Raw genomic sequence first — 24532 nt, 5'->3', positions numbered from 1 at the left:
CGGTCCAGTTTAAGAACCCATTGTGGCCCTCGAGTCAAAAAGTTTGCCCACCCCTGGTTTAGCTGCAAACCCACTTTCCCCAGACGGGCCGCCAGCACGTCTGCGCTGCTTTGCCTTGAAGGAGCGGGGGTGGTTTTTTCCAGTTTCAGAATCTGCCCGCTTCATCGAACGTTTAATTAGAGTGTTCACTGCTTCCTGTCACCTTAAGGTCTGGAGAGTCTGGTGCTGGCCTCTCCCCCTTCCTGATTTTGGTAATTCGTGTCTTCCGTTTTTCTCTCTTGATCATTCTGCCTGGAGGTTTGCCAGTTTTATTGATTTTTAAATTTTAGTTTATTTTAAAAAATATACTTTATTGATTTTTTTACAGAGAGGAAGGGAGAGGGATAGAGAGTTAGAAACATCGATGAGAGAGAAACATCGATCAGCTGCCTCCTGCACGCCCCCACCTGGGGATGTGCCCGCAACCAAGGTACATGCCCTTGACCGGAATCGAACCCGGGACCCTTCAGTCCGCAGGCCGATGCTCTATCCACCAAGTCAAACCGGTTAGGGCTTTATGGATTTTTTTAAAAAAAGAACTTGCTTTTGGTTCCATTGATGTCTCTAATCTTCTAGTTTAATAAATTCCTGTCTGAGTTGTATTATTATTATTATTATTATTTTGCTTATTTTGGTTTTAAATTGCTCTTTTTGTAGTTTCTTTAAAATTTTTTAATTGATTTCAGAGAGGAAGGGAGAGGGAGATGGAAACATCAATTATGAGAGAATCGTTGATCGGCTGCCTCCTGCACGCCCCACACTGGGGATGGAGCCCGTAACGCAGGCCTGTGCCCTGGCCGGGACTCGAACCTGGGACCCTTCAGTCCGCTCGCTGAGCCAAATCAGCCAGGGCTCTTGTAGTTTCTTAAGGTGGAAACCGAGGCCACGCACTGGAGGTTGTTTTCTCTCCTGACATGAACGTCCGGCTGCGGACTCCCCGCACGGACTGCGCTGGCAGCACCGGGGGCTCTGCTGTGTTTTCATCTCACTCACAATATTGATGCTCCTTCCTGCTCCTTCAGGGACCCCGGGTCCCACAGCGCAGACGTCCCTTTAGGGTGCTTTTTGTTTCTATTTCGCTTTGGACAGTTTCTGGGGCCGAGCCTGAGTCCCCCTCTTCTCTCCTGCCGTCCCTCCCCCCTCCCCGTCCCTGTGGCCCCCTCACCGCCCCCCCGCCCCCCGCTCCCACCTGGCTCAGTCTGGATCCTCCTCTGGCTGAGGTGCCCCAACCAGGACGCCCCGTCCCCTGCTCTCTGCGTTCCCCGTTGCTCCTCTGTCCGGAGGGAGCTGCACACACTGAACACATCTTCACGACGATTTCTTTTTTTTTTTTTTTAATATATTTTATTGATTTTTTTACAGAGAGGAAGAGAGAGGGATAGAGAGCTAGAAACATCGATGAGAGAGAAACATCCATCAGCTGCCTCCTGCACACCTCCTACTGGGGATGTGCCCGCAACCAAGGTACATGCCCTTGACCGGAGTCGAACCCGGGACCCTTCAGTCCGCAGGCCGACGCTCTATCCCAGCCGTGGGCAAACTACGGCCTGCGGGCCGGATCCGGCTGTTCTATCCGGTTCTCTTGCTCTCCCCTCCGCTCCTTTACTTTGAATTTATATCAGTTCACACAAACACTCCATCCATGCTTTTGTTCCGGCCCTCCGGTCCAGTTTAGGAACCCATTGTGGCCCTCGAGTCAAAAAGTTTGCCCACCCCTGCTCTATCCACTGAGCAAAACCGGTTTTCGGCTTCACGACGATTTCACCCATCGCTTCTCGATACACATGCACCCGGTCTGAGGAGCACGAGGGGGGTCGCCGGGCTGTGCTGTCCAGCCCTCGTGCCTGGCGTGCGGGGCGTGGGGCATCACGCGCAGCTCGGAAAGTGCACACAGCTGTGGGGCGGGCGCCTCCCCTCGCGGAGGCCGGGCGGTGCACACACGCGGGGCTGTTTGCGTTGCGCTCCAGAGCGGCGGGCGGGCGGGCGGTTTATTCGTTCCTTTTCCACGCTGGTGGCTGCACACGTGCACAGGTCCCTGGCCCTCCCGCCACGTACCGGCCCCATTTCCCATCCGTACTTGCTCTGCGCCCTCAGACATAGGGGGCGCTGGTCACGTCCCCTTGAATTCAGGGGCAGCACCTGTCTGGGGCTCAGTCTTGCTCCACCACCTGTGGGGGGATGGGCCCAGCTGGATGCCTGTTTTCTTGGTGGGAAAGTGAATGAACTGGACGGAGCAGGTGCCTGTACGGCCGGTTCCAGGGGCCTGTGGAGTGGCGAGGGGGGCTCTCTGTGTGCGGGCCGCCTGCCTGGTCCCGGCCCAGGACTAGCTCCTCAGGTGCCAGGCGATGGGAGCCTGTGTCCTTGGCTCTGGTCGTGACCCCACCCTCCAGAGGCTGTTTCCAGTGAGACCCTGTCGCTCTGTTGCATGTTCTCGGCCCCAGTGTGGCTGTTCCCGCACGTGACCGAGGACACATGGGACCTCAGATGGTGCAGGTGACGCACACACGGGGCCATCACTCATGTCACTGGGCAGTTGGGAGGTCGGATAGGAGGGGGAGGCATTTCCTAGCATGTCACTAACAATGCAACATTGTATCAGTCCCAGGTGTGTGTAGACACTTACATGCAACATTGTATCCGTTCCCGGTGTATAGCTTCCTGGTTACTCATATGCCTTACGAAGTGATGGCCCCGGTAGGTGTAGTGCCCACCTGGCTCCGTGCAGAGTTATTACCGTATTATTCACTCTATTCTGCACTCTCTACACAGTGACCCCGGGTTTCTGTAATTTTTCCTCCTCAGCAGGAAATAGATCATTTACTGGAAAGTGGGTAGGTGCTTGGAAGTCCAGGTGCCTGCCCTTTGTATGGGGGTCACCCCCTCCCGGCCCCCAGGAAAACACTCCTCAGCAGGGGGGCCAGTCCCCTCTGCACCTGCCACCCTCAGGTGCCCCCAGGTCCTGGAGTGACCTGCCTTCCCAGAATCCCATCCTCCTGTCGGCCTCAGAGGGAGGGGCACCTTTGGGCTCTGGACCCCCTGTGAGCCTTCCCGATGCCATACTAGCAGAACCCCCTCTCCCTCCTGGGCCTGGGGTGGGTGGGGCTCAGGGCCTGTTGGGGGCTCTGCTTCCTGGCCCCATGGCTGCCTGCTCAGGCCGGGCAGGGGCCCAGAGTTCACCTGGCGTCTGCAGACCACACCTGGGAGCCAGGGCAGGAGACCCTCCGGCCCGTCCTCTGCTGCCTCACGGTGCCCCATCCCTTCCAGGCCCCTCCCACGGCCTTGTCCCTTCTCTCTCTGCTTTGGCCGGAAACCAGCTGTTCGGGCATCAGGATGCTCCCCGCGGGAACCCCAGTATTTTCAGGGAACTGAAACATCAGAATCCACGAACAACATGCTTGTTGGTCCCTGGAGCTTGCTCCCAGACGCCAGGGCACTTGAGATTAATAAAACCAGATGATGCACTTTTAAAAATATATCTTTATTGATTTCAGAGAGGAAAGGAGAGGGAGAGGGAAATTTCAGTGATGAGAATCATTGACCGGCTGCCTCCTGCACACCCCACACTGGGGATCGAGCCCACAACCCGGGCCTGTGCCCTGACGGGAACTGAACGTGGCTCATGGTCGACTTTCAACCGCTGAGCCACGCTGGCCAGGCCCTATCTGCCCTGGGACTGGGTTGTCTGCGTGGGGCCGGGCTAGGGAGGGACTCGCTCTGCGTCTCAGGATGGGGGCACAGGTGAGCTGCCATTTTGCTGCTGTTTAAAGCGCCCCCTAACCCCCAGAACGCGGGGGGCCTCCTCCACCTGGGACGCTCGCATGGCCAGCTGCAGGCCGCCCGCTAGGAGATCTGATTTGTTGTTGGCTCGTTTGCTGGGGAGCACAGAGCAGTTAGGTGGAGCTGTGGGTGTTCGGACCTGGGTTGGGAGCTCTGGGCTCGAGGAGACAGGCGGGGGGCTGAGAGGTGGGGGGCTGAGAGGCAGAGGGGCTGAGAGGTGGGGGGCTGAGAGGCGGGGGGCTGACAGGCGGGAGGTTGAGAGGCGGGGGGCTGACAGGGGGGCTGAGAGGCGGGAGGTTGAGAGGCGGGGGGCTGAGAGGTGGGGGGCTGAGAGGCGGGCTGAGAGGCGGGGGCTGAGAGGCGGGGGGCTGAGAGGGGGGCTGAGAGGCGGGAGGTTGAGAGGCGGGGGGCTGACAGGGGGGCTGAGAGGCGGGAGGTTGAGAGGCGGGCTGAGAGGTGGGGGGCTGAGAGGCGGGCTGAGAGGCGGGGGCTGAGAGGCGGGGGGCTGAGAGGGGGGCTGAGAGGCGGGAGGTTGAGAGGCGGGGGGCTGAGAGGCGGGGGGCTGAGAGGCGGGGGGCTGAGAGGGGGGGCTGAGAGGGGGGGCTGAGAGGCGGGGGCTGAGAGGCGGGGGGCTGAGAGGCGGGGGGCTGAGAGGCGGGGGCTGACAGGGGAGGCTGAGAGGCGGGGGGCTGAGAGGCGGGGGCTGAGAGGCAGGGGGCTGAGAGGCGGGGGGCTGAGAGGCGGGGGGCTGAGAGGCGGGGGCTGACGGGGGGGCTGACAGGGGGGGCTGAGAGGCGGGGGCTGACAGGGGGGGCTGAGAGGCGGGGGGCTGAGAGGCGGGGGGCTGAGAGGTGGGGGGGCTGACGGGGGGGCTGAGAGGCGGGGGCTGAGAGGTGGGGGGCTGAGAGGCGGGGGGCTGACGGGGGGGCTGAGAGGCGGGGGCTGAGAGGTGGGGGGGCTGACAGGGGGGCTGAGAGGCGGGGGCTGAGAGGTGGGGGGCTGAGAGGCGGGGGGCTGACAGGGGGGGCTGAGAGGCGGGGGCTGAGAGGTGGGGGGGCTGACAGGGGGGCTGAGAGGTGGGGGGGCTGACAGGGGGGCTGAGAGGCGGGGGCTGAGAGGTGGGGGGCTGAGAGGCGGGGGGCTGACAGGGGGGCTGAGAGGCGGGGGCTGAGAGGTGGGGGGCTGAGAGGCGGGGGGCTGACAGGGGGGCTGAGAGGCAGGGGGCTGACAGGGGGGGCTGAGAGGCGGGGGGCTGAGAGGCGGGGGGCTGACAGGGGGGCTGAGAGGTGGGGGGCTGACAGGGGGGGCTGAGAGGCGGGGGGCTGAGAGGCGGGGGGCTGACAGGGGGGCTGAGAGGTGGGGGGCTGACAGGGGGGGCTGAGAGGCAGGGGGCTGACAGGGGGGGCTGAGAGGCGGGGGGCAGACTCCATAGAAAAGTGGAAACAGCCAGGCCTCTCACCGGTCATTTGTGTTTTGAGAAATGTCACGTTACCTCAGAGGTGTTCCTTTTGTTAACATGAACGGATTTGCTATTGTTGTCTTGGGCTGAGTGGATACACCGGGAAGATTTCTCAGGGTGACCCCCAGCTGTGACCCCGACAGGAGCGGGCTCAGGTGGGGATCCCCCAGGTGTGGGGGGTGAGGTCAGGTGTCCCGTGGGGGGCGAGAGGAGCTGACATCCAGGCTGGGGCAGGGTCTGTGGGGTTGGCCTGGTGAGCGGAGGGACCCGCAGGTGGACCCCTGCCTGGAGGAGGCCTGAGGGCAGGTGTGGGGGAGGCGTGGGTGCTCCAGGGCGACCCTGATCACAGCTGGGGGCGGGGGGCCAGGGTGGGGGCGCCCACCCTCCCGAGGCTGAACTGCCCGAGGGGAGTGCCCCGGGTGGGGTGGGGTGGGGCCCTGGCGTGAGTCCCGCCCTTGGTCTGTGGTCTCCAGCACCCGGTGGGGAGGAAGGGGCAGGGCCCGGCCGGCCCGGTCCTGACGTGCCCTTTGCCCCAAGGAGAACCACTGCCGACGCATCAAGATCCTGGGGGACTGCTACTACTGCGTGTCGGGCCTCACCCAGCCCAAGGCCGACCACGCCCACTGCTGTGTGGAGATGGGCCTGGACATGATCGACACCATCACGTGAGTGCCGGGGCCGCAGGCCCGCGCGTCCGGTCAGTCTGTCCAGGCGGCCACCTGGGCCGGGGCTGTGAGAACCGGCCCGAGGCGAGGGGCCGCGTGGAGAGAGCTCCGCCTGCCGGGGGGGGCTGCGGAGCCCTCCTGCGGACTTTGTGAGGCCGTTTCTCCGTCCGCCCGCCCGAGGTAACCCCGGGTCCCGCAGGCACGCCCATCAGCGGGATGCGACGGTCGGGAGCGGACGGGGGAGAGTGGGCGCAGACCCGGCTGAGTTCCCTGGGCTCGGAGCGGCCTGTGTCCGCCTTCCTGGGGGCAGGGCCAGGGGCAGGTGCGCCCTGTGGGGAGCGTTCCTGGGGCAGCGGGGCCTGGTCCTCGCTGCATCGAGAGGGACGAGGAGTTCAGGCCTCGGTCAATTCGGGGAGGCCAGGCGCAGCGCTGTTCCAGGTGCAGACTTCATTCCTTCCCTGGGAAGGGGCTGGGCTTGGAGCCCGGGTTAGACTCCCTCCTGGAGCCGGGAGCGCCGTCGCTGACGCCCTGCTTCTCACGCGGGCTCTGGGCCCTCCTGGTGTCCCGTCCTTCCCTCCCGTTTCTGTCCTGCTGGTCTGACGTCTGTGGATTATGAAATGATTCTGGGGGAGGGCCTGTCCTTGTTCAGGCCTGGGCGACGCTGTCCCCGCCGCTGTGCGTGGTCTCCCCGCTCCCAGGGCCTCAGGGCCTCATGCTGTCCCGTGTCCCTCAGCCGGGCTGGAGTCGAGGTGGGCTGGTCCGTCACCCGCTGGGAGGGGAGAGGGCAGCTGGGTCGGTGGGCCGGTCTCAGTGTCCACATGTTTTGTTGTTTTTACCGCCGGGGGACAGAGCCACAGCGCACTCCTGAAACGCCCCCAGAGTTGGGGCGGCTTATGGAGCGTGGGGCCCCCGCAGGTCGTTCTGCAGTCCCCGCTCCCGAATCTCAAAGTGTGGGGTCAAACCCCGACGGTTCAGAGCTCCAGGCCGTGGCCCCACGGAGGTCGCGCTGGCTCTGGCAGCAGCAGGTCCCCTGACGGGGCCACAGGACACAGGGCAGCATCCTTCCCTGCCTGGGCTGCCTGGCCGGGCAGGGGTGGTCCCCTGGGACAGGCCCGTGGCTGGGAGCTGGGGGGCCTCCCTGGGCCACAGCGTGGGGGCTGGGTGACGAGGTCAGGTGGCCCCACGCTCCGGCCGGTCCCCTTCTCGGCCGCATCAGGGACGCAAAGGCCCGGACCCTGTGTGGCGGCCTCAGGGAGCAGCGGGCGCCGCAGCCCAAGGCGGGGTGTCTGTGCGGCAGGTCCGTGGCCGAGGCCACCGAGGTGAACCTGAACATGCGCGTGGGGCTGCACACCGGCCGCGTCCTCTGCGGCGTCCTGGGCCTGCGCAAGTGGCAGTACGACGTGTGGTCCAACGACGTGACCCTGGCCAACGTCATGGAGACCGCGGGCCTCCCCGGGTGAGTGCAGGCCCGAGGGGCGCGGGGGCGCGGGGGCGCGGGGCGGAGACGGGGACCTGGCCCTGCCACCGCCACCCCACGTGGGCGGGGTCTCAGGAGGTGGGCGGGGTCTCAGGAGGTGGGCGGGGTCTCAGGAGGTGGGCGGGGACTCTGAGCGGAGCCCCAATGCGGAGGCTCCGGGCGGCGCTGTCCCAGGTGCTGATTCTGGTGCCGGTTCGCTTCTTTCCTTCCCTGGGGAGGTGCTGGGCTCCCAGCCGGGTTTAGATCCCCCCCAGGACGTGCCTCCGGGGCCCCTCACTGCGCACGCTCTGATGACAGTCGCCTGCTTCGCCTCATGTCTTCAGACCCACAAAGCCAAGGCTGACACCCATATAATCGCCCTGTGCACGGGGTGGGGGCCCCTGTCCTCGCAGCGGGGGCTGCAGGGAGGACGCCTGCGCCACCCACTTCCCCCCCCCCCGTTGGAGGGACCCGCTGTGTGTCCGGGGGGCTGAGTGCGATGCCCGCGTGCCCACGACAGCTCCCACTCGGACCGGGAGCCGGGGCCTGGAGGCCGCACTGGGACTCTGAGCTGCGGGCTCCTCCCCGCAGGAAGGTGCACATCACCCAGGCGACGCTGGAGTGTCTGAACGGTGACTACGAGGTGGAGCCGGGCCACGGGCAGGAGAGGAACAGCTTCCTGAGAGCGCACAACATCGAGACCTTCTTCATCGTGCCCTCGCACCGGCGCAAGGTGGGCCGGAGCCTCTCCTCCCGCTGCCGCTGCAGGCCTGCCGCTCCAGGCACCCTGGGGCGTCCCCCCACGTCCGGTCCGGGGCTGGCCTTGGCGTGTGTGTGCATGTGTGTGTGTGTGTGCATGTGTGTGCATGTGTGTGTGCATGTGTGTGTGTGTGCATGTGTGTGTGCATGTGTGTGTGTGTGTCAGGGGGCAAGCACCCTGATCATCTCTGAGCCCTGGGTCCTGGGTGCCCCCTCCCGGGGCCTTCACTGCCTCTTGTACAAAACAGGTTAGAGCCGTGGTCGGCAAACCGCGGCTCTCGAGCCACATGTGGCTCTTTGGCCCCTTGAGTGTGGCTCTTCCACAAGATACCACGGCCTGGGCGAGTCTATGTTGAAGAAGTGGCGTTAGAAGAAGTTTAAGTTTAAAACATGTGGCTCTCCAAAGAAACGTCAATCGTTGTCCTGTGGATATTTGGCTCTGTTGACGAATGAGTTTGCCGACCACTGGGTTAGAGACACCCTGCAGGGGTCAGGGATGGGGGCACTGCGGACTGAGGGTGAGTGCACACAGCAGGACTGTGGCCAGTGTACGTGGGCACTCGAGGCGATGTGGACAGGATGCAGGGCGACCTAGTCAGGCCCAGGGCTCAGGTGAGGGGTATGGTGCTCAGGTGATGGGTATGGGGCTCAGGTGAGGGGTGCTGGGCTCAGGTGAGGGGTACGAGGCTCAGGTGAGGGATGCTGGGCTCAGGTGAGGGGTATGGGGCTCAGGTGAGGGGTATGGGGCTCAGGTGAGGGGTGCTGGGCTCAGGTGAGGGGTACGAGGCTCAGGTGAGGGATGCTGGGCTCAGGTGAGGGGTATGGGGCTCAGGTGAGGGGTATGGGGCTCAGGTGAGGGGTGCTGGGCTCAGGTGAGGGGTACGAGGCTCAGGTGAGGGATGCTGGGCTCAGGTGAAGGATATAGGGCTCAGGTGAGGGGTATGGGGCTCAGGTGATGAGTATGGGGCTCAGGTGAGGGGTATGAGGCTCAGGTGAGGGATGCTGGGCTCAGGTGAGGGGTATGGGGCTCAGGTGAGGGGTATGGGGCTCAGGTGAGGGGTATGGGGCTCAGGTGAGGGGTATGGTGCTCAGGTGATGGGTATAGGGCTCAGGTGAGGGGTATGGGGCTCGGGTGAGGGGTATGGGGCTCAGGTGATGAGTATGGGGCTCAGGTGATGGGTATAGGGCTCGGGTGAGGGGTATGGGCTCAGGTGAGGGGTATGAGGCTCAGGTGAGGGATGCTGGGCTCAGGTGAGGGGTATGGGGCTCAGGTGAGGGGTATGGGGCTCAGGTGAGGGGTGCTGGGCTCAGGTGAGGGGTACGAGGCTCAGGTGAGGGATGCTGGGCTCAGGTGAAGGATATAGGGCTCAGGTGAGGGGTATGGTGCTCAGGTGATGAGTATGGGGCTCAGGTGAGGGGTATGAGGCTCAGGTGAGGGATGCTGGGCTCAGGTGAGGGGTATGGGGCTCAGGTGAGGGGTATGGGGCTCAGGTGAGGGGTATGGGGCTCAGGTGAGGGGTGCTGGGCTCAGGTGATGGGTATGGGGCTCAGGTGAAAGGTGCTGGGCTCAGGTGAGGGGTATGGGGCTCAGGTGAGGGGTATGGGGCTCAGGTGAGGGATGCTGGGCTCAGGTGAGGGGTATGGGGCTCAGGTGAGGGGTATGGGGCTCAGGTGATGGGTATGGGGCTCAGGTGAAAGGTGCTGGGCTCAGGTGAGGGGTATGGGGCTCAGGTGAGGGGTATGGGGCTCAGGTGAGGGATGCTGGGCTCAGGTGAGGGGTATGGGGCTCAGGTGAGGGGTATGGGGCTCAGGTGAGGGGTGCTGGGCTCAGGTGAGGGGTACAGGGCTCAGGTGAGGGATGCTGGGCTCAGGTGAGGGGTATGGGGCTCAGGTGAGGAGTTTGGGGCTCAGGTGAGGGGTATGGGGCTCAGGTGAGGGGTATGGGGCTCAGGTGATGGGTATGGGACTCAGGTGAGGAGTTTGGGGCTCAGGTGATGGGTATGGGGCTCAGGTGAGGGGTATGGGGCTCAGGTGAGGGGTATGGGGCTCAGGTGAGGGGCACTGGGCTGAGGAGGGAGGCCTGTGAGGAGTTCTGAGGGGGTGAGTGGCCTTAGTGCCCTGCATGGATGCTGCCCCCCCACCCCACGGCGACTCCGGCACCCGTGTTCAGAGGCAGTGGGTGCCATCGGGAGCGTGCTTGGAGCCCCATTGCCGGCTGGTCCCTGCGTGTCCCCGAGGCCCCGTGCGCTGCAGGCCTGGAGCAGACGCCCTGCTCACGCGCCTCCCCTCCACTGCCCGCGCAGATCTTCCCGGGGCTGATCCTCTCGGACATCAAGCCGGCGAAGAGGATGAAGTTCAAGACGGTGTGCTACCTGCTGGTGCAGCTCATGCAGTGCCGCAAGATGTTCAAGGCCGAGATCCCCTTCTCCAACGTCATGACCTGCGAGGACGACGACAAGGTAGCCCGCCCCGCAGCTCGGTCGCCGGCTCGGTCTCGGCGCCACCCGACTCGCCGGCTTGCTCTCCTACAGAAATGTTGGTTAAGCCTGCCCTTTTTTTTATACAGCCTGGCATTCCACCCATTTATTGGTAAATTCACGCGTAAGGTCCCCGCTGCTGTCTGAATCTGCCCTCACGCGTGCACCTGTCAGGTGTCTCGCTCGGCCTCCTGGCCCTGCCCTCGAGCCTCTGTCCCAGTCACCCCTTCCCTGGGGCAAGGAGGGCGGGTCTCCGGCTGTGCCCGCCTCTGTGTGTGGGTCCGGCTCTTGTGGTCTCTGCTGGGGTTGGGGGCAGGGTCTTGGGGGAGAGCCTGGAGCTAAGTTGGGGTGCCTGGGGAGTCCTGTGTCCACTCCAACCCCACGTGCCTCATGTCTGTGACTCTGGCCCGAGACCCCAGCCCCTCCAGGGACCCCTGTCCTCGGAGCAGGGCGGCTGTGTCCTGGCAGCCGAGTGAGGTCTGGCCGAGAGCAGCCTTGCGTGTCCCCCCACATCACCCGTCCTCGCCCCGCAGGCCCCGCGTGGGCACCGACGCCCACGCCCCCGGAGCACGCCCGCTTCCTCCGTCGGGGTGGCCTGGGTCTGCCACCAGGGACCCGCCTGCTGCCTCCTGAGACTGTGTCCAATCTTTTTTTTTTAAAATACATTCCACTGATATTTTACAGAGAGGAAGGGAGAGGAATAGAGAGCTAGAAACATCGATGAGAGAGAAACATCAACCAGCTGCCTCCTGCACACCTCCCACTGGGGATGTGCCCGCAACCAAGGTCCATGCCCTTGATCGGAATTGAACCCGGGACCCTTCAGTCCGCAGGCCGACGCTCTATCCACTGAGCCACACCGGTTTTGGCGACTGTGTCCCGTCTTCATGCCCGCCTCCGCCTCTTGGTTCTGTGCCTTTAAGAGGCCTTGTTCCCCAGAGGTTTGCAGGCTTCTCGGAGAGGGAAGGCCCCGGCTCTGTTGTGGTTTTGGCCGTGAGCCCGTGTCTGTGGGAACTGGATCTGGAGGTTCCCTAAGTGCTGTGCGGTCGGGGGTCAGGCGGCCAGCCCTCCCCGCTGCCCGCTGCTCGGCGGCTTGTGGTTTTGAATCCCGTCGAGAGCTCCTCCGCCGTCAGCGATGGGACTGTGGGAGTTTTCCTCTTCAGCCCGTTAGCGGCTGGACGCGTGGACGTCGAAATGTTCCCCAGCCTTGCCTCCCTAGGAACGGGCGTGAGGTGTGCTTCTAGTTAGAGCAGGGGTGGGCAAACTTTTTGACTCGAGGGCCACCATGGGTTCTTAAACCGGACCGGAGGGCCGGAACAAAAGCATGGATGGAGTGTTTGTGTGAACTAATATAAATTCAAAGGAAAGGAGCGGAGGGGAGAGCAAGAGAACCCTCCGCTCTTTCGGCTCCGCGGGCCGGATGGAACAGCCGAACGGGCCGGATCCAGCCCGCGGGCCGTAGTTTGCCCACGGCTGAGTCAGAGGGTGCTGAATTCCACCTGTTCAGATTGAGTGAAGGCCTTCTCTGCATCTGTTGTGATGGGAGAGACGGCCCACCGGCGGCCTTTTTCTGTGCTGTTCGTCCGGTTAATGGGGACGTCACAAAGTGAACCGGGAAGAGCCCCCTCCTCTTCTGTTTCCTGCAAGAGACTGTGTCGAATTGGGGTTCGCTCTCCCTCCAGCGTCCGGTGGGGTTCCCCAGCGGAGTTATTTTTGGGGGGAATTTGGAATGACGACCTCCATGTCTGTAACTCCAGGGCGATTTGGATGCGCCCTGTGGGGTGACTGTGGTGGTCTGTGTCTCGAGGGGGAGCGCAGGCTGTAGGGTGTCGGGTTGATGCGTGCACCCTGCTCATGTCGCCCTGATTCCCGCTCGAGGTCGGGGGGATCTGAGAGGACGTTTCCCTCCTGGAGCTGTTAGCGTCTTTCTCTTTGTCACACTTGTTGGAGATTTGTCGATTCTATTGATGTTTTCAAAGAACCAGCTTGTGTCATTGCCCTGTACTGGGCACTGTCCCCCGTGGCACTCAGGGGTCCTGGGACCCCCCCTTCCCGGGCCGCCCCACAGTTGCTGTGTAACCCCACTCACCCTGTCACTGATGACAGGAACTCCTGGGGTGTCACGGCCGGCAGGTGATGGAGCCGCGATCCCTCGCAGGTCCCTGCCCGCCCAGACGCCGCGCACGGGGGCCGGTGGGGCGTGAGACGCCTTCCTTCTGTACGTGGCGATTTGACGACGGCCCTTTCTCTCCCCGCGGCCCGCAGCGCAGGGCCTTGCGAACGGCCTCGGAAAAGGTCAGAAACCGCCTGTCGTTCTCGACCAACGTCGTCTACACCACGCCCGGCAGCCGAGTCAACAGGTACATCGGCCGCCTCCTGGAAGCGCGGCAGACGGAGCTGGAGGTGGCGGACCTGCACCTGCTCACCCTCAAGTACAAGCAGGCGGAGCGCGAGCGGAAGGTGGGTGCCGGCTCGGGGCGGCGGGAGCCGGGGCCCTGGGACGCCGCCACGCGCACACCCCCTCTCCCGGTCCCCATGGGTGGATGCAGTTCCTTTTTCCCTTTTATTTTATTTTTATTTTTAAAATATATTTTATTGATTTTTTACAGAGAGGAAGGGAGAGGGATAGAGAGTTAGAAACATCGATGAGAGAGAAACATCGATCAGCTGCCTCCTGCACACCCCCCACCGGGGATGTGCCCGCAACCAGGGTACATGCCCTTGACCGGAATCAAACCCGGGACCCTTCAGTCCGCAGGCCGACACTCTATCCACTGAGCCAAACCGGTTTTGGCTCTCTTTTCTTCTAAATCCTCACCCCAGGATGTTTTCCCCATGGATTTAAAAAATACGTATTTTTATTGGTTTCAGAGAAAGGAAGGAAGAGGGATAGAGAGATAGAAGCATCAAAGATGAGAGAGAGTCATGGATCGGCTGCCTCCTGCACGCCCCCACTGGGGATGGAGCCCACAACCCAGGCATGTGCCTGACCGGGAATCGAACCCTGACCTCCCGGTTCATAGGTCGACGCTCAACCCCTGAGCCACGGCGGCCGGGTACCATGGATTTTTTTATTTTTTTATTTTTTTATTTTTTAGAGAGTGGAGGCTAGGGTGGGAGGGAAGTGGGGGCAAGGGAGAGATAGAGATAGAGAGAGAGAGAGAGAGAGAGAGAGACAGACAGACAGACAGACATCAGTCGGTTGTCTCCTGTATGTGTCCCGTACGGGGCCGGGAATTGAACCTGCAACCTAGGCGTGTGCCCTTGATGGGAATCGAACCCAAGACCCTTTGGTGCTCCGGCCGGTGCTCTGACCACTGACCCACGCTGGCCAGGGCAGTGCTGTTGTGGGTGCTGCAGTGGCCGGACGTCCCCGTGGCTCCTGCGTGTCGGGGCAGCGGGCCTGACGGGGCTCTGTCCGCAGTACCACCAGCTCCCGGACGAGTCCTTCACCAGCGCCGTGGTGCTCGCCCTCATCCTGGCCGCCCTGTTCAGCCTCGTCTACCTTCTGATCATCCCCCAGTGAGTGCGGCTCCATGTGGGCGTTGGGGCGGGGGGGCGGGGGGGAGAGGGCCGGGGGTTCCTTTCTCTTTAAGTTCTTCCTGCCCGTGTCTGGGGACGGCACACGGCACACACACTCCCTCGACCACCGCCCAGGTTTGCCCCGGCTCCACGGCCGGGTGGGCCGCTCGCGCTCAGGGGGTAACGCTCCACTTGTAACTGAGACGCCAGTGTTTTCAGCGTCCCCGCCCCCACCATTGCCTCAGCTTCGGAGGAGAAGCCGGAAACACGGAGGGGCAAGGTGGCCTCTGCAGAGGATTTGAGGAACGTGTCTCATGGGCCTCAAAGCGAGGGAGACCCAGGAAATCGCCCCTTTTCCTTCACACGCAGCGCCTCCCAGTTAAACGTCCGCGGGGAGTCCTTCTCTGAGGTGTCAGAGAGCACCCCGCCGCGGGGCGCACCTGGGTGGCCCAGCTGGGGCTCACGCGGGTCCCAGACGGAGCCCGGCAGCCAAGTCCGCACAGCTCCCCCTACCCCGTCCTCTGCAAACTCTCAGGATGGAGGCTCTGGGGGAGAGGTTGGGGGGGTCCTAGGGACCCTGCCCTGGACGGGAGTCAGAGACGGCTGCTGCTTCTGGGGGCAGGGGGACAGGTGGGGCTGGAGGGGCAGACGGCCAGGCACCTCTGGGGCACACCTCGCCAGGCCAGCCCGTGACCGTGCGCCCGTCCTAGGAGTGTGGCTGTTCTGCTCCTGCTGGTGTTCTGCATCTGCTTCCTGGTGGCCTGTGTCCTGTATCTGCATATCACCCGGGTCCAGGTACGTGTCCGGCACCTGTGCCTCACCTGGCCCAGGTATGTGCATGCACACGTGTCCTGTCCTGTGCCTCACCTGGTCCATGTATGTGCATGCATGTGTCCTGTCCCTGTGCCTCACCTGGCCCAGGTATGTGCATGCACACGTGTCCTGTCCCTGTGCCTCACCTGGTCCATGTATGTGCATGCACACGTCCTGTCCCTGTGCCTCACCTGGTCCATGTATGTGTGCGCACGTGTCCTGTCCCTGTGCCTCACCTGGCCCAGGTATGTGCGTGCACGTGTCCTGTCCCTGTGCCTCACCTGGTCCAGGTATGTGCGTGCACGTGTCCTGTCCCTGTGCCTCACCTGGTCCAGGTATGTGCGTGCACGTGTCCTGTCCCTGTGCCTCACCTGGTCCATGTATGTGCATGCACAAGTCCTGTCCCTGTGCCTCATCTGGTCCAGGTATGTGCGTGCACACGTCCTGTCCTGTGCCTCACCTGGCCCAGGTATGTGCATGCATGTGTCCTGTCCCTGTGCCTCACCTGGTCCAGGTATGTGCGTGCACGTGTCCTGTCCCTGTGCCTCACCTGGTCCAGGTATGTGCGTGCACACGTGTCCTGTCCCTGTGCCTCACCTGGTCCAGGTATGTGCATGCACGTGTCCTGTCCCTGTGCCTCACCTGGCCCAGGTATGTGTGCGCACGTGTCCTGTCCCTGTGCCTCACCTGGCCCAGGTATGTGTGCGCACGTGTCCTGTCCCTGTGCCTCACCTGGCCCAGGTATGTGCGTGCACACGTGTCCTGTCCCTGTGCCTCACCTGGTCCAGGTATGTGCATGCACACGTGTCCTGTCCCTGTGCCTCACCTGGTCCAGGTATGTGCGTGCACGTGTCCTGTCCTGTGCCTCACCTGGTCCAGGTATGTGCGTGCACGTGTCCTGTCCCTGTGCCTCACCTGGTCCATGTATGTGCGTGCACACGTGTCCTGTCCCTGTGCCTCACCTGGTTCAGGTATGTGCGTGCATACCTGGACAGGCAAGAACTCTGACTTTTATCCATAAAGTTGTTGAATATTGAAAAATGAATGGAAATAGATTTAAGATAAAATGTTTAACTTAACAAAAATTATACAAAACCTGTCTGAAGAAAATGGTAGAACTTAAGCACGAAGACCCGTGAATGGGAATTCTCCCCGTTTGTGAGCCAGGAGGACTCAGCGTTATGAAAATGTGAGGTCACGCTGTTCTCTGATTTCAGTGCCAGTCACAGTGCGGGGGAGGGAGCTGCTCTTTCTAATTGAAAGGCACCGGTTTTCCGGCAAATTTCCCCCTGGGAGGTTAAATAAGGAAACACCGAGGGGTGTGTGTGTGTGTGTGTGTGTGTGTGTGTGTGTGTGAGAGGAGTGGGCGGGACCCCTCCGGGCGGGGATCACCGCGGAGGTCACTGTGGAGGTCACCGTGGAGGCCACTGCGGAGGTCACCATGGAGGCCACTGCGGAGGTCACTGTGGAGGTCACCGCAGAGGTCACCGTGGAGGTCACCGCGGAGGTCACTGCAGAGGCCACTGCAGAGGTCACCACGGAGGTCACTGCGGAGGCCACCGCAGAGGTCACCGCGGAGGTCACCGTGGAGGTCACCGCGGAGGTCACTGCGGAGGCCACCGCGGAGGTCACTGCGGAGGTCATGGCGGAGGTCACTGCGAGGTCGCCGCCCCTCCGCGCTGGGAGGTGTTCCGCGGCGAGCCCCTGGGGACCAGGAGCCGCTCTAACCCGAGGCCCCTCGTGCAGTGCCTCCCGGGCTGCCTGACCATCCGGATCCGCACCGCCCTGTGCACCTTCATCGTGGTCCTGGTCTACGCCGTGGCCCAAGGCTGTGTGGTGAGGGCCAGCGCTGCAGGGCGGGCGGGAGCAGAGGGCCAGACAGGAGAGGAGGGAGATGTGAGGGATCCACAGGCCAGGGCTGCCCAGGCAACGGGGGCGGGGAGACCGGCCAGCAGAATTAATGTAGTCTCCTCCTGGTGAAGCGAGACCTGCCCTTCATAGTGACAGAGGGACAGGCGGAGGCGGGGGGGGGGGGGACAGGCGGAGGTGGGGGGACAGGCGGAGGGGGGACAGGCAGCGGGGGGAGACAGGCGGAAGCGGGAGGAACAGGCGGGGGGGAGGCGGAGGCGGGGGGGGGACAGGTGGAGGCGGGGGGAGGAACAGGTGGAGGCGGGGGGAACAGGCGGAGGCGGGGGGGGGAACAGGCGGAGGCAGGGAACAGGTGAGGGGGAGGTGGAGGCAGAGGCGGTGGGGGGACAGGCGGAGGCAGGGGGAGGAACAGGTGGGGGGGACAGGCGGAGGCTGGGGGGACAGGCGGAGGCTGGGGGGACAGGCGGAGGCGGGGGGGGACAGGCGGAGGCGGGGGGACAGGCGGAGGCGGGGGGGGACAGGCGGAGGCGGGGGGGGACAGGCGGAGGTGGGGGAACAGGCGGAGGCGGGGGGGGAACAGGTGGGGGGGACAGGCGGAGGCTGGGGGGGACAGGCGGAGGCGGGGGAGGAACAGGCGGGGGGAACAGGCGGAGGCGGGGGGAGGAACAGGCGGGGGAGGAACAGGCAGGGGGGACAGGCGGAGGCTGTGGGGAACAGGCGGAGGCAGGGGAACAGGCAGAGGCGGGGGAACAGGCGGAGGCAGGGGGAACAGGCGGAGGCAGGGGGAGGAACAGGCTGGGGGGGGAACAGGCGGAGGTGGGGGGACAGGCGGAGGTGGGGGAACAGGCGGAGGCGGGGGGAAAGCTGGAGGCTCTGGGCCAGGGAGAGGAGAGCAGTGGAGGGGCAGAGCTGGGGCTGAGGGGCAGCTCGTGTGGTGAGTGAGCCCCGTCCGCTCCGTGCCCTGCAGGTGGGCTGCCTGCCCTGGGCCTGGAGCTCCGGCCCCAACGGGTCCCTGGTGGTGCTGCCGCCCGGTGGCCCGGAAGCCGTGCTGCCCGCCCCGCCCTGCGAGTCGGCGCCCCAGGCCCTGCTCTGCGGCCTGGTGGGCACCCTCCCGCTCGCCCTCTTCCTGCGGGTCCCCTCCGTGCCCAAGGTGGTCCTGCTGTGCGTGCTCAGTGCGTCCTACGTCCTGGTCCTGGAGCTCAGCGGCTACACCAGGGCCGCGGGGTAGGTGTGCCTCCCCTGCCAGCCCGCGGGCCGGGTGCCGTCTGTGCTCGGGGCTGCGGCTCTGCTGGCTGGCCTTGCTTCTCCACGCCCCCCCCCCCCGGTTTGGGAAGGCCTTGGTCCCGGGGACGCGCGGGTCAGCCCGGGTCAGCTCCCCGGGATACGTGCTCAGCCCGGGGGGAGGCCACCGTGGGCGTTTAGTCTGCGGGCATGGCTCGCGTTCGATGCCAAAGTCCGGGCACTGACGGGGTTTCCTCCTCCTCTCGCCCAGGAGCGCTGCCTCTGGGCGCAGCTTCGAGCCCATCCTGGCCATCCTGCTGTTCTCCTGCACGCTGGCCCTGCACGCCCGGCAGGTGGACGTCAAGCTGCGGCTGGACTACCTCTGGGCCTCGCAGGCAAGATGGGCCCTTTCTGCTCCCCGGGGGGGGGGGGCGGGCAGGGGCGAAGGAGCCCCTTGGGAGCGGGCGTCAGGTGGGTGGTCCCGGCTGGACATTGGCCGGCGGTGAGGGCGGCCACAGTCCAGTGTGAGGAGTGGGGCCGGGGCCTGAGGGCGGGCAGCAGGGCTGGAGGGACGGCTCCAGGAACCCTGTCTGAGGGTCAGAGTTTACTGGTTGGTGAGGAGTGAGTTCCCCGTCCCCAAAGGCATTCCGGCCACCACTGGTCTACTTCCTGTCCCTGAGGGTTTGCCGGTTCGTTTGTTCTTCGACCTGTGCACTGAGTCTGGCTGTTCTCAGCAAACCCACCCCGTGTGAGGCCGGCACCGGAGCCAGGCCTGCGGGGAGACCGCGGACTCCAGGGCCTTGGCCCCGCCCTTGCTCACTCCACACCTGGATGCGGGGTTCGAGGCAGGCGGGGGGCCCTGCGGGACAGGGATGCCCGGGTGGGCTGTCGGGACAGCACAGGCCCTGTTCCCCCTGCGGACGGGTAGCCGGGGGCAGATCCCAGGACCCGGGACAGGGCGGCCCGCCCGACGGAATTCACAACCTCGGCCACAGGACCGGCCAGCCCTCGGTGGCCATGCCGGGAGGGACCTCGCCGGCTCCCCCCGCTTCCGCTCCTGCTGGCTCCTGCTGGCTCCCACTGGCTGTGCCGACAGGAAGCAGGTGGCCAGGGGGCCCTGTTGGTGGGTCCTCGGGGGGGGGGGGGGGGAGCAGGTGCCAGCACACACCTGGCCCTGCGCAGACCTGGCCGCGGCCGTTTGAAAGCCCGCAGGTGAGGGAGCGGCCTCCGAGGCAGGCGTGCTGCCCGCGGGGTCCGGCCTGGCCGTTCTCCCTGGGGACCCAGCTGCTGGCCCCCGAGACGCGTCGCTCCGCCCCCAGCCCCGCTGGGTCCTCGAACTGTGAAGAGCTGCCCGCAGCGAGAAGAGCTGATCGGGGTGAGGCGGGGCGACCCGCCCGGCCCGGCATGTGGGCCCCCCCCCCCCCGGGCTCTGGCTCTTGTGCCCAGACTTGCAGAGCGGGACCGGGGCTCCAGCTGGGGACGCCCAGGGCAGGTGCTTCTGTCGTCTGGGCTGCAAGGGCTTTTCCGGGGGTTGGTGCCCCTTTAAATGCCGTTCAACAGGAGTTGGCCACCCGTCTCGGGTCCCCACCAGTGACGCCCCTCGCCCCCCCCCCCACCCCGAGAGGCGAGCTCCCTAGGGATTCCGTGCCACAGGCCCCTCGTGTCCCGGGGGCTCCCAGGGACGGGCACCGTGTTCCGAGGACACGCAGGAGAAGCGCCCTCACTTCCCGTGACCCAGCGGGGCGGGGACACTTCCGGCGGTTAAGTGCGCCCTGCAGCCTCTGCCAGGCGAGGACCCGGCTAACACTCACGGAGCGCAGCCAACGCCCGAACCACGCAGAGCCCAGCTCTCCTCGCCGCCGCCGCCAGGGCCGTGGGAACGCTCTCGGACTCCGTAGAGAACCCGGGAGCAGCGATGGTTCCGAGGAAAATAAAGCCACCAACTTCTCTACCCTGAGCTCGTGCTGAGGCCCCTGCTGGAGCCGGACGGTGCCTTCTCGAGCCGCCTCCTCACATCAGCAACGCGGCCGGACAGCGGGAGGTCACACCACGGGCGCAGCTGCCCTCCCTCGCCTTCTCGCCGGAGGAGTTTTCCACTCCGAGCGCATCCGAGCGCATCCGAGCGCCAGCATCGCTGCCCTGGGCACCCAGGAGGAGGATCGGGTGACGGGACACAGGCCTGCGATGCCGGACGGTGGGCCTGACGCCGGGACGGCTACTGGGTGGGCGCGCCCACAGCGTGGAGACGCCGGCAGACAGACGGACGCGTCGCAGCCCGCGTGGACAGAGTGGGACAGCAAGAGACTCCCTCGTGCTCCTCAGAACGGCGCACGGCTTTTAAAGTCGATGTTATAGGGAGATGAAGGGAGAGAGAGAGAGAAACATCCATGCTGAGGGAGAATCATGGACCGGCTGCCTCCTGTACGCCCCCCACTGGGATCGAGCCCGCAACCCGGGCATGTGCCCTGACCGGGAATCCAGCCGGGACCTCCTGGTTCACAGGTTGACGTTCAACCACCGAGCCACGCCGGCCGGGCTCACGGGGCCCGATTTAAAACGGGTGAACTGTGGTCGTGGCGTTTTCCATGCACTGGGTTCGGATGGTGTGGACCAGGGGTCCTCACACTTTTTTTAAAAAAATATATATTTTATTGATATTTTACAGAGAGGAAGGGAGAGGGATAGAGAGTTAGAAACATCGATGAGAGAGACACATCTATCAGCTGCCTCCTGCACACCTCCCACCGGGGATGTGCCCGCAACCAAGGTACATGCCCTTGACCGGAATCGAACCCGGGACCCTTCAGTCCGCAGGCCGACGCTCTGTCCACTGAGCCACACCGGTTTCGGCGGTCCTCAAATTTTTTAAACAGGAGCTAGTTCACGGTCCCTCAGACCGTTGGAGAGCCGGACTATAGTTTTAAAAAAAAAAAACTATGAACAAATTCCTATGCGCACTGCGGGCCCGGGACGCGTCGGCTGCTAAGCAGGACAGGCAGCGGCCCTCGGCGGGCCGGATCCATGTCCTCGGCGGGCCGCATGTGGCCCGCGGACCGTCGTTGGAGGACGCCTGGCTGTGGACTGTGTGGCGCCGGAACCCTGGCCGAGGAACCGCGGGGCGGGGAGGGGCGGGGGGGGGCGACTGGGCGGCTTCTCCTGCTCCTCGCTACGAAGACGGACACGCACCACGTGTCGGCGGCGACGCTTGCTTGTGCGGGCGCATTAGAAGGGAGACGACGTAGGACGACAGCAGATCCGCTCGCTCGGAAAGAAGTGAAACAAACTGAACTGGAACGCGGCTGCTCACCAAAGCGATGAAGCGCGATTGAAAAACGTTAGCGCGCCTTCGGCGGCACCGTTTCCATCAAACATCGTCGGTGTTAAGGGCTGTCTTTGGGAGCGAGCACACCGCTGTGCCGTTAACTAATAAATACAGGAAATGGTCCTTTAAAAGCGTTCCTGCCTCCCTCTCCAGCTGCTCCTTCCACTCCCCTTCCGTGTGTCAGCGCCCACGTGTGGACGGGGGCGGGGTAGTTAGTCGTTCCCGTGTCAGGACGGTTCCCTGTCTGGTTCCTTCTCTCCGCATGGAGGCCCCGCCCGGCCCAGGGCCCCTCCCTCGGCTGAGCTGGATCTCGCAGGTTCTGGCTCCTCTCCTCACCGGCGGCCAGAGCAGGAGGAGACCCGTGTTGTCAGCTGCTGACAACTCACGGCTCCTGGGACCTCACACGGCTGTTGTCCCAGAAAACACCCAGCAGGCGCGGGGGCCGCGGGCCCTCACCCCGGCCTCGCTGTGCCCGGGGCAGAGGCACCTGAGCCTCCTCGGGGAATCGCAGAATCACTCCATGGGCGTGGCCGCGTGCCCCTGAAACCGCACGGCTCTGAGGCCACCACGGAGGGGACGCGCCTGGCTCACCGGGCGGCACGTGCACCTCCGACCCCTCGACACGCAGGACCGGCCTTGGAAACGGGCGAAGAGGAAGCGGGACCGTTGCCCGGCAGGTGCCTCCAGCCACAGCTCCTGAGGCCAGGCCCGGCCACCGAGGTGCCGGGGGTGACGGGACCGCAGTCACGGGCGCGTGCCCCCAAGGACGCCGGGCGCATAAGCTGCTCTCGCGTGGGGCTCTGCCAGGCGGGAAGCCGGGGCGCGTGACCCACGGATCCCGGCGGCTCCCGTGCCCGTGGGCGGAGCCACCACTGGCTCCCATCGCGTGGCCAGCGGCGCTGTGAAGCCCTCCCGTGGCCGAGGGAGGCCCTGGAGCTCAGGGCCACCAGCTGGGGCTCGGCCGCGCCCCCTGGTCAGACCTCCCCAGGCCCCCTCGGCTGTGTGGGCGCTGGGTCCGCCCCGTCCGGTCCCTCGGCCTGTGCTGTCTCAGGTGGCCCGGGTGGAGGCGGCGAGATTCCCGAGGAAACGGGTGTGGGAGGCGGCCTGGGGGTCCGTGTGACCTGAGAGGGGCTTGTGCCGTGGACAGGGTTCTGCGGACACCGGGCCCGCCTCTGGCCGGGAACGGGGCGACGCCCTCCACGGTCTGTCCTGTGACGGTTCGGCGGGTCAGGGTGGCTCCCCCAGAAAGCCGTGGGCCCAGCCCCTCTGCCTGGGGGACGGGGAGAAGCGTGTGCGGGGCCTTCGTCACGGGGCAGCGCAGGCGGCTCACGGGTCTCGTTCAAGGCGAGGCGGGTGGTGTTCGGCGTGGATGTGACTGTGGGGGCCGCCGCCGTGGAGAGAAAGGGGCTCAGCCCCCCAGACGCAAGGCTGAGGGGTTCAGCCCGGGGCAGGTGGCCGGGCAGAGGGAACCTCGGAAGGAGACTTCAGGGGGGCTGGGGGGCCCCTGTGGGGGACACACCGGGTCTGACGCCATCGGAGGGAGGGGGCGGGCCGAGGCACCACGCAGGCCTGGCGGGAAGAGGTGGAGCGGGCACTGGGCGCTGAGGCCTGACTCCCCGCAGGCCGAGGAGGAGCGGGACGACATGGAGCGGGTGAAGCTCGACAACAGGAGGATCCTCTTCAACCTGCTGCCGGCCCACGTGGCACAGCACTTCCTGCTCTCCAACCCCCGCAACATGGTGAGCGGCCCTGCCCCGGCCCTGAGGCCGAGGCCCTGGTGGTGGGGGGCCCAGTCCCAGCCGGGGTCCCACCCAATGGCCCCCACTTCCTGTCCTCTCAGAGTCTCACCGAGGTCGGGGTCCCCTCTGCCAGCCCCGAGGGAGGTCGGGGTCCCCTCTGCCAGCCCCGAGGGAGGTCGGGGTCCCCTCTGCCAGCCCCGAGGGAGGTCGGGGTCCCCTCTGCCGGCCCCGAGGGAGGTCGGGGTCCCCTCTGCCGGCCCCGAGGGAGGTCGGGGTCCCCTCTGCCGGCCCCGAGGGAGGTCGGGGTCCCCTCTGCCGGCCCCGAGGGAGGTCGGGGTCCCCTCTGCCGGCCCCGAGGGAGGTCGGGGTCCCCTCTGCCGGCCCCGAGGGAGGTCGGGGTCCCCTCTGCCGGCCCCGAGGGAGGTCGGGGTCCCCTCTGCCGGCCCCGAGGGAGGTCGGGGTCCCCTCTGCCGGCCCCGAGGGAGGTCGGGGTCCCCTCTGCCGGCCCCGAGGGAGGTCGGGGGTCCCCTCTGCCGGCCCCGAGGGAGGTCGGGGTCCCCTCTGCCAGCCCCGAGGGCAGGGAGGGTCTTGGCCATCAGGAGGCTCCTGGGGGGGACGAGGCGCCCGGAAGTGCCCCCCCTTTGGTTCCGAGAGCGAGCACGGTGCCCGTGTGCCCGTGAGGAGGGACAGGGCCTCCACAGCCGGTGAGAGCGCCACCTGGGCTGGTCACGGCTCTCTGTGGCCGTGGGAGCCGCGTGCTGGGCCGATCCCAGAGCGGAGGAGGGCTGGCCAGCTGTCAGCTCCAGCACAAGCCCCAGGCCAGCCTGACCGCTCGGCCGCAGGGGCTCCCAGGCTCCTTCCGTCCTGCGGGCCCCTCCTCGCCCCCTGGCTGTGAGCTGACCAATGGGGGGACCGGCCCCCTCAAGCCTCTCCCACAGCAGGGTCCCCCCCCCCCCCCGCTGACCCGACCCTCACCCCCCAGGACCTGTACTACCAGTCGTACGCCCAGGTGGGCGTCATGTTCGCGTCCATCCCCAACTTCAACGACTTTTACATCGAGCTGGACGGCAACAACATGGGGGTGGAGTGTCTGCGGCTGCTCAACGAGATCATCGCCGACTTCGACGAGGTGAGGGCGCCAGGCGGCCGGGGCGGGGCTGGCCTCTGGGCGGGCGCGGGGGGGTGTCTTCCCGTTCCCGGCGGGATGTGTCTCCCGAGGGACCGGGTGGCAGGCGCGGGGTCTGTCTCCACGGGTCCGGGTGGGACAGGGAGGAGACGCCGGTGGGCAGTGGCGGTGAGGCCGGTGCTGCGTCCGTCCGTGTCTGGTAAGCGCCGGGCTCGGGATGGGCCTCACCTGCAGGTTGGGGGCGGCCGCCTCCGGCCAGCAGTCCCGCGGCCCCCCCCCCCCCCCGTG

The 24532-nt window shown here is 65.3% G+C and overlaps 1 protein-coding gene across 3 annotated transcripts in view; it reads left to right on the top strand.

Annotated features, from left to right (window-relative positions):
• Window positions 1-24532, top strand: part of ADCY1 (adenylate cyclase 1) — a 43287-nt gene that overhangs the window by 12641 nt on the left and 6114 nt on the right. For all 3 annotated transcript variants that reach the window (XR_013960528.1, XR_013960529.1, XM_080666883.1), the window contains exons 5-16: window positions 5813-5940; window positions 7238-7396; window positions 7988-8129; window positions 10459-10614; window positions 12898-13092; window positions 14057-14154; window positions 14865-14949; window positions 16714-16803; window positions 17804-18060; window positions 18329-18452; window positions 23002-23118; window positions 24101-24247. Coding sequence is in view for 1 of the 3 variants with exons in the window: in XM_080666883.1 (XP_080523009.1) it covers window positions 5813-5940; window positions 7238-7396; window positions 7988-8129; window positions 10459-10614; window positions 12898-13092; window positions 14057-14154; window positions 14865-14949; window positions 16714-16803; window positions 17804-18060; window positions 18329-18452; window positions 23002-23118; window positions 24101-24247 (1698 nt within the window). In the remaining 2 variants the exon portion in view is untranslated. The remainder of the gene's footprint in view (window positions 1-5812; window positions 5941-7237; window positions 7397-7987; window positions 8130-10458; window positions 10615-12897; window positions 13093-14056; window positions 14155-14864; window positions 14950-16713; window positions 16804-17803; window positions 18061-18328; window positions 18453-23001; window positions 23119-24100; window positions 24248-24532) is intronic.

This window comes from Plecotus auritus, assembly GCF_963455305.1.
Source record: "Plecotus auritus genome assembly, chromosome: 4".
NCBI lineage: Eukaryota > Metazoa > Chordata > Mammalia > Chiroptera > Vespertilionidae > Plecotus > Plecotus auritus.
This window is presented reverse-complemented; position numbering and strand designations above follow the sequence as displayed.